Source organism: Phascolarctos cinereus, unplaced genomic scaffold (genome assembly GCF_003287225.1).
Source record: "Phascolarctos cinereus isolate Bilbo 61053 unplaced genomic scaffold, phaCin_HiC Scaffold_9;HRSCAF=440, whole genome shotgun sequence".
Lineage (NCBI taxonomy): Eukaryota > Metazoa > Chordata > Mammalia > Diprotodontia > Phascolarctidae > Phascolarctos > Phascolarctos cinereus.
In genome coordinates, this window is record NW_027556402.1 from 252,745,675 (window position 1) to 252,754,645 (window position 8,971).

At 48.0% G+C, this 8,971-nt stretch overlaps 1 protein-coding gene across 2 annotated transcripts; it reads left to right on the top strand.

Annotated features, from left to right (window-relative positions):
• Positions 1-10: 10 nt before the first annotated feature.
• SDHAF2 (succinate dehydrogenase complex assembly factor 2) lies at positions 11-8,758 on the top strand. 2 transcript variants are annotated; one of them, XM_078148989.1, is made up of 4 exons: positions 11-4,457; positions 4,550-4,659; positions 5,105-5,197; positions 8,441-8,758. In XM_078148989.1, the coding sequence occupies exons 1-4, from the start codon at positions 4,162-4,164 to the stop codon at positions 8,569-8,571; spliced, it is 630 nt and encodes a 209-aa protein (XP_078005115.1). In that variant the 5' UTR covers positions 11-4,161; the 3' UTR covers positions 8,572-8,758. The 2 variants fall into 2 exon arrangements, with proteins under 2 accessions (XP_078005115.1, XP_078005116.1); XM_078148990.1 differs by lacking the exon at positions 5,105-5,197.
• The last annotated feature ends 213 nt before the right edge of the window (positions 8,759-8,971 follow it).

Sequence of the window (8,971 nt, forward strand, 5' to 3'; positions counted from 1 at the left end):
GGAAGGCCCCGTGGTCCCCGCTTTTGTAAAGGGGGGCGGTCCGGGCTTGGCCTGGAAGCCGAGTCCCCCACCCCCCTCCTTCCAGGGTCACTGACGGGTCACTGACGCCCCTGCCCGGTGTCCGGCCCGGCCCGGCTCGTACGGGGTCCTGGAGCTCCTGGAGGGGGGCCCAGTGCCCAGCACGGACTTTGCGCCTGATGAATGCGTGGAAGAAGGCAGGGTTCCCCAATCGAGCCTTTTCCCAGAAGGGAAGCTCCATTAGAAATGAGGGGCCTGGCACTATCCTACTTTATGGCTTTTAGCTGCTTAATAAAATGTTAATAAATGAATGAATTGAGCAAGGACTGGACCACTGTGCTGGCTCGGTGCTGTGGAAGATGAAGCCTAAGTGGCCTTCAGTAGGCTGTCCAGGGACGTAAATAAGGTCTTGCTAGGTGGGCTGGGCTTGGAATCCAGAAGATTTGCTTGCCTGAGTTCAAATCCAGCCCCAGGCGCTTACTGTGTGAGCCTGGGCAAGCCACTTAACTCTGTATGCCTCAGTTGCCTCATCTGTCAAGTTAGCTGTAGAAGGAAATGGCAAACCACTCCAGTGCCCCTGCCAAGAAAACCCCTGATGGGGTCACGGAGTCAGACGTGACGACCACAAGGACAAAGATGAAAACACAAGATAGTGTGTGATGAACAACAAAACTTTAAGATCAAGGCCCCGGTGCCTGGATCTTACTGACCACACTCCTACCTCGGCGCTTTAGAACCTCTGTTTGAACCGCCTCTGGTAGAGTCCCTTAAATAATCCCTGCCCCCCCCCCCAGTGGTGGCGAATTGCAGCTTGACCCCCAGCCGGGATGACTCTTTTGAGATGCAGATAGCCGTTGGATTGAATGGAAGCTGTGGAGTTTGCCTTTAACATGCAAATGGTGGAGCCTATTCTAATGGAATTTCTGGGCCGCCAACTTTCTGCCACTGTCGAATTAGGGACTTAAAACTCAGAATCCTTTGATTGTGTGAAGTCTGAATAGTTTTAATAAGAAGTCAGAGGGGTGCAGGAAGGGGATGCCGGGTGGTTGGGTGGAAAGGGGAAGGAAGAGGAGTCTGGAATGCCTTTTTCAGAAACAGCTATAACAGCTATCTGGAGACCGGAGGAGGAGGAGGAAAGTGGCTGGCTTAGGTCGGTGGATGGAACATAATCACTGCTTTGGTAAGGAAGGTACTGGAGTCAAGAGGATGTTGGTACTTTCAGCCAGAAACCTAGAAGCGGCTCAAAGCTCAAACAAGAAACGTGCGTGGTTCCTCGTGTTTTTGTTTTTGTTTTTTTAAAAAGAGGTTTAATCTGGAAGTGGAGGGAAGACTCTTCAGAAAGATCTACCCTAGGGATCAGGACCCAGAGCAGGCCACGTGTGGCCTGGAGGCGGAAGGTTCCTCACCCTGACCTAGAGGCTAAAGGGGAAGTACTTGGATAGCTCCTATTTCTTGCTTTGCTTCTCAGCCAAGATCATGGAATAAATAACATGAGCTATTCGTGAGAGCCCTCAACTGTAATACTATCCGTTGCTCTTCAAATTCTTTCGTGTTGTGGTGGTCCATTTGAAGTCACTGAAAGAGAATGCCCCAAGAGAAAGGAGGCCTAGCCCCTGCGAAGGCTGGGAGAGGAAGTGACCCTCCCAAGGCTTTGAGCATTTGAATTGTTATGTAAAGGTGGGCCGAGGTTGTACAGTCCAGGACCCGGCAGGGAGCTAGGTCTTTTTCTGGCATGTGCCTACATACCTAAGGCCAGGACCTGTTTCCTGTGGGACCCAATTATTCTGGAAGCTACGATTTTAATTTCCTCCCTGGCACATCACTTCACCTTTGGTACTCAGTTTCCAAATCTTGGTCATTCATAGGAGTTTTAAGCTGGAAGGGAATTTAGAGACCATTTTAGCCCAGCCCTTTCATACATAATACAGGTGAGGAAACCAATGCCTGGAGAAGGTTTTTAGGTTTGTTTGTTCTTCACTTAAGCATTTGTTTGTTCACTCTCTGTGCATGGTCAAATTGCCACTTTGGCCAAGTCCAAAAATGTCTCTTTCTGCATCTTTAGTCCCCCCTCTCTATCAGGAGGTGGTGTTCTTTTCCCTCAGTCCTCAGGCCCTCGTGTTTATTGTACAAGTTGTTCTTCTGGTGGGTGGATTCAAGACTAGTCCTGGAGTCAGGAAGACCTGAGTTCAAAATTCAGCCTCAGAGACTTACAAGCAGTATGACTCTGGACAAGTCACTTAGCCTCTGCTTGCCTCAGTTTCTTCATCTGTAAAATGGGGATAATAATAGCACCTGCCTCCCAGGTAGTTGTAAGGATCAAATCGGATGTCTGTGAAGCCCTTAGCTTATTGTTTGGTCGTGCCTCGAAAGAGGTGTGTCGATGTGGCACAATCGTATTCCATTCCGTTCATGCACCGTGGTTTGTTCTCCAGTGCCCCGGTTGATGGGTACCTTCTAGCACCGGCAGACATTTTTGTCTATGTATGTCCATTTGTCTTTCGTCTTTGGAGCGCTGCCCAAGAATAGTATTGTGCAGTCAAAGGCTCTGGTTCCAGCTTCCCCAACGCCACACGTACGGACCTGCCTTTCTCACAGCCCCTTCAGCATTTGTCATTCCCCTTTTTTGTCACCTTTGTCAATTTGATGAGTCTGAGGTACAGCCTCAGTTGCTTTAATTTGCGCATCTAATCATTGGTGATTTAGAGCAGTTTTCCATATAGCTTGGATTAGATATAGATATTACAGATAGATAGATAGCTTGGGCTGTCTTGTTCCTCTCCTTAGGCCACTGATCAGCTTTAGTCCTGAGAAGTTAAATAGCTTGCCTGAGTGAGATAAGGGCAGAGCTAGACCTTAAGCCTGCTGCTCCCAAACCAAATTCTACTAAGGAGAGAGAAAAGGAGATAGAGGGAGGTACAGCTAGTAGGAATGGTGGGCAATCAGAATTTAGACCTAGAAAGAACCCTTAGAGATTATCTACTAGTCCAGCCTCCTTTGATACACGGGAAACTCAGGGCCGGAGATAGTAAATATCCAATCGGAGTGTCAAACCCAGGTTCTCTTCCACTAAACTGCACTTTTCTCATCTGCTTCCAAACGCCAAAATCTTCCATACTAAGTTTACTTAGATCCATAACCTTGACTCTTCTTCAGCCTCTTTATCTGATCATTTCCCCAGTCCTGTCAATTCTCTCTTCGCGGTATTTCACATCTATTCTTGTTTCTCCCTTCCCGTGGGTGTTTTCCTCTTTCAGGCCCTTATTGCTGCTCCCTGAACAACTTTTATCACTTCCCAGGTGATTTTCCCATCTCCAGTCTTCTCTCCATTCATTCGCCGTGTAGATCCATCCTCCGTGAGTCATGGCCATGTTACTCCTCAGCTCTGAAACCTTAGCAGCCGAACCCCTCTTACCTCTAGGAGAAAATTCAAATTCTTCTGCCTGGCAATGAAAACGTTCCATAATCTGGCGCTAACCGTTCTTTCCAGATTTATTTTTCAGATCCTGTAAATTCTCTTTATTATGGTGACTTGACAAACATTAATATTTCCATATACGAAGAACCAAAAAAGGACCTTTCTAGCTTCAGCATTGTCCCCTAACACACTCTTTATTCCAGCCAAACTGGACTACCAGCTATTCCCTCAATTGGCTGTTCTATCTCACATGGCCATGCATTCATTCATATACAAACCATCCCCATGCCTGGAGTGCTTTCCCTCTTCATCCTGGCCTTTCATAGAGTCCTCTTCTTCCTTTAATGTTCAACTCAGATCCCCCTCCCACCTCACCCCAGCTGTTACTGTTCCCTTCTTCCTCACATCTCTTTTGTTAGGTTTTTCTGTTTACCCTGTTGTATCCTCTTGTAGAATGGATGTCGATCCTGGTCAGGGACCGTTCCAGCTTTGCCTTTGTATCCTTAGTGCTTAGCACTGTTCCTTGACCCTAGCAGCTGTGTGTTTGTTGAATTTAATTAGCACATTTCTTACCTGGCTTAGCAGCTAGCTATTCTCTCTGCCTCCAGTTACTCACCTTCCAGTCCATCCTGCCTGTGGTCAGCTGTGTCACATCTAAATTCAGCGTTTTATGAATTTGCACATTCTTTTCAGTGTACAGTCCCTGGCACATAGTAGGGATTTAATAAATGTTTATTGAATTGAATTGCATGCAGCTTGATTCAATCTGGCTTTTGTTTTTGTTTTGTTTTTTTCCTTCAGCCTCTTGCTTGTCCAGGCACACTCTCATGTCTCCCTTTGTGGGTGGTTCATCGTCCAGACGATTCTTCCGAGGGGAGAGCCCAGCAGACTCTCAAAAGGATATGCTTGAAATCCCCTTACCCCCCTGGGAGGAGCGAACAGATGAGCCGATTGAAACCAAGAGGGCTCGCCTGCTCTACGAGAGCAGGAAGCGAGGCATGCTAGAGAACTGTATCCTGCTCAGGTGGGGAAGTGGAAGCCCTGGATGGCTGAGCCCACTCAGCCCGGCAGCCACAAACAGCCCCCTGAATCCCTTTCTTTCTTCTCCTCTTTTAGCCTCTTTGCCAAGGAGAATCTACACCAAATGACGGAGAGGCAGCTGAACCTCTATGATCGACTGATCAATGAGCCCAGCAATGATTGGGATATCTACTACTGGGCGACAGGTACCGCCAGCTGGCCACCGTGGCCTGGGGTTCTAGGCCTGAGTCAGGGACCTGGGTTCCAGTTTGGCTTTGACACAAGATGTGTCACTGAACTGGCCTCCTCTGACAAATGGCCCAAGGGCCCTTCTGCTTTGAAAGCTACATTCCCTTGGTGAAACCCAGGAGCACAGCAAAATGGGGGTCCTTGGGAGCTAGCTGACACCAGGAGCCATTGTCTTGAAGGCTGTGTTCTCTTTGGTCCTTGACCAGAGACTGGGCCCACATGCCTTTATAGTTAATGAATTTAAGAGGTTGTCTGGCCCAGCTTCCTTGTTTCACAGCAGGGGAACCAGTCTTAAAGAGGAAGTGACTTGTCTAATCAGGTTGACTTTAACAAGCACAGCCAGGATTTGAACCCATATTTTCTGGCCCTGTCTACGGTAACAAGCTGCCTCTTTGATCTCAGCTCCCAGAACAGACACAGTAGCCCCGGGCTTTGATCTGCCCCTACCGCGTTACATACGTGTGCACCGAAGACATAGATGGTGTCATCATACAGGTGAGAACTGGAGGGGCCAACCCTCCTTGGGATTTCAGTGACCCGATGAAGGTCACATGAGCAGGAGGCAAGCCAGGCTGCTAACTCGGCTCATCCGGTTCTCCAGCCATTGTGATCACCAGTTCCCTGTGAGCTGAGCCTGGTGCTCTTTAGCTAGCCTGTGGGACAGTCCACCAAGGCATAAAATTTGTTTTTCAGGCATAAAAGAACATTTTTAAAATGCATCTCATTTTATGCTTGAGCCTTGTCCCATCATTCAGACAAGTTCTATTTAATCTGTCACGAAGCTTAAAAAAATGCACTTTGTTACTTAGAGGACCTGGAAAGCCTCCTGTAATAGCTCCTGCTGTTTTGGGTGCTGCTGGTATCCAGGGAAGAGCTGGATTGGGAGTCAGAATAACAGGGTTCAAATTCAGGTTCTCCTGCTTCATCCTGATTGGGTAACTCAGATCACTTAGCCTCTGTGGTCCTCAGTGTCCTTAGATGTAAAGTGAGGGGATCAGACTGTGCTATGTCCACTCAGAGGCCTACAGCACCCTACCGTGATCCTCTGGAGTGTTTCTGGAAAGGCGTGGATGACAGTGACCCAGGATGTGCTGGCTGAGGAAGAGGGTGGAATGCAGGAGAGCTCACCCGTCTCTCTCCTTAGCCAGGCTTTGGGTTCCATTCCTGTAGCCCCCTTCACTGTGAGTGTGGATGTTACCCCCATTTTACAGATGAGGGAGTTGAGGTTCTGGAATAGTGGGCTTGCCCAAGGGTACCCCACTCATAAGCGTGTCAGCTTTAACGGGAGTCCAGTTCTCACTTGCGAGCCCAGGGTCAGTCCACTAAGCCACACCAGCGTCAGACACTGCGGTCAGTGCTGCCTAAGAGCGTGCTGGCAAGAATGTCACCACTGTTCTGTTGACAACAAAAGAATGAAAAGGCGTTTGTTAAATGGTACTGTGGGCAAGACCCTGTTCTGAGTCCTGGGGATACAGGTTTTAAAAAATAATGTGTTTTTCCCCAGTTACATGTAAAGACAGTTTTTAACATTCCTTTTTAGAAATTTTGACCTCCAAATTTTCTCTCTCCTTCCCTCACCTCTCACCTCCCTAAGATAGTAAGTAATTTGTTATAGGTTATACATATTCAATCATGCAAAACATATTACTGTATTAGTCATGTTGTGAAAGAAGACACAGACCCAAAGGAAGAATCACACACACACACACACACACACACACACACACACACACACACAAAATACAGAAAATGAAAAATGGTATGCTTCAATCTGTATTCAGACTCCATCAGTTCTTTCTTTGGAGACTGAAAGCATTTTTTATCATGAGTCCTTTGCAGTTGTCTTGGATCATTGTATTGCTGAGAAGAGCTAAGTCGTTCACAGTTGTTCATCATACAATATTGCTGTTACTGTGTACAGAGTTCTCCTGGTTTGCTCCCTGGACTCTGCATCAGTCCATACAAGTCTTTCCAGGTTTTTCTGAAGTCTACCTGCTCCTCGTTTCTTATAGCACAGTAATATTCCATTACATTCATATACCACGACTCGTTCAGCCGTTCCCCGGTTGATGGGCATCCTCTCAATTTGCAGTTCTTGGCCACCACAGAAAGAGCTGCTATAAGTATTTTTGTACATGGGGTCCTTTTCCCTTTTTTTTTTTAATCTCTTTGGGATACAGACCTAGTAATTGCTGGGTCAGAGGGCATGTGCAGTTTTATAGCCCTTTCTGCACAGTTCCAAATTGCTCTCCAGAATGGTTTGATCAGTTCCCAACCCTACCAATAGTGCATTAGTGTCCCAGTTTTTCCACATGGGGGCACATTTAAAAAGCAAGAAAGTCCCCGCCTTCAAGTAACTTATATATCCAACAGGGGGAGTAAAAGCAACAAGATTGCTGTTCTCTCAGTGGATAGAGCACCAACTCTGGAGTCAGGAAGAGCTGAGTTCAAGTCCAGCCTCAGACACTCAATACTTACTAGCTGTGTGACCCTGGGCAAGTCACTTAACCTCATTGCCTAACCAAAAAAAAAAAAAAAAGACTGCTGCCCTCAGAAAGGGCTTCTTAGAATAAGAAAGCACTTGGCACTGGTTTCCCAAATTACCCATGTGATTTGTTTTTCTAATCAAATCAGACATCAGTCCTATTGTGATTGAGATTTCAACAACAGGGCAAATTGAGGTGGATCTCTGACCAAGATAATATTTATTAGCTGGGATGTGCTACCTGTCAGTAAATGGGTCAGTGGCTTTCCCCCATTAATGCCAGAGACCCCGAGTAAAAGGACAGTTCCCCTTTCCTAGCAGGGTAGAGGACATCATGGCAGTGAGGGCAACCTGACTGGTTACAGAGCTGAGGCACCAATTGGTTGGAAGTTTGGTAATGGGGGTTAGCAGTGCCCCCCCTTCGTCTCTCATGAGATTAAGAAGCGTTCTTTGTCTGAGTACAGGTGTGAGACAGCGGCCCAGACACCCTTGGAGGGTAGCTTGGTGGGCTGAAGCTATCAGGCCCAGACTCCCTGGCTTCCTCACACATTCCCCAGGGTCAGCAACATGCCTTGAGCAGGGGAGCTGGAGTTTTTGACGTAGCCCATTACAGGCCAGCTAAGTGCAGAGACAAAGAATCGTGACTTAGGCAGTTATAAGTAGTTACTTGTAAATAGGATCAAGGAGAACATGACACAGGAGCGATTCTAATCCTCTCGGTGCCATCTGTGGGCAGGGCACCATATGATAACACTGAAAACCACAACTACTAGTAATAGCGAGTGCAATGCCGGGCACTTTACGTATCATCTCATTTGACCCTCACAACAGACCTGTGAGGTAGGTGCTGTTGGTACCCCTTTTTTATAGTTAAGGAAACTGAGGCAGACAGGTAAAGTGGCTTGCCCAGGGTCACACAACTAGGAAGAAGCTGATCTGAACTCGGGTCTTCCTGACTCCAGGCAGGCCCAACACTGCACTTTGGTGCTTCTCACTTTCCTCCGCCCATAGCTGCCTCCGTATGAAAGTCCCTGCCTGAAGAAAAGGCACAGTCGGGGGAATTTTACACACTCTGGAAACAAGCAGGGAATGTGTCCCTGGGACAAAGAGAGGTTGAGGGCAGTCCCGGACTCAGCTGGGCTAGGGTAGGTCTGGGCCTGGTCATTGCAGAGGCAGCGCACCCTGAGCCCTAGGGCTGAGAACTCAGGCCTGAGCTCTGTCTCTTATCCCCTTCATCTTCTCTTGTTCTGCAGAAGCAAAGCCAGCCCCCGAGATCTTTGAAAACGATGTCATGGCGATGCTGAGAGACTTTGCCAAGAACAAGAATAAGGAGCGGAGGTTGCGGGCCCCAGATCTCGAGTACCTCTTTGAGAAACCAAGCTGAGCTTTATCCTGACCTGGCCCAAGGGCAGCCCTACAAGGACAAACATTAGACCCTGGTCACGGCTGCAGTGCTCAGGGAAATCCTTACCTGCTGCTTCCCGCCACCAAGCCGGGCTGTGGCAGGCCCCATGTCCCAAAGTAGGGCCCTCACTCACACCGCTTCTCATAAAAGGGCTCCTTGTATCTCAGCTTGCATGGCCTCAGTGGTGGTCTGTCTTTTTATCCGCATGGCCCAGCCCTCTCTAGACTCCAGAATACAACCCAAGAGCTCATCAGGTCGGCCCACGGGGAGCCCAGAGCCCACGGGCATTTTCTTGCCCATCTCAAGGCTTAGTTTAAGTAGAAATCTCGTTTCCTACTTCCAAGCTGTTAGAATAATTCTACTTCCAAAAATCTGTGAT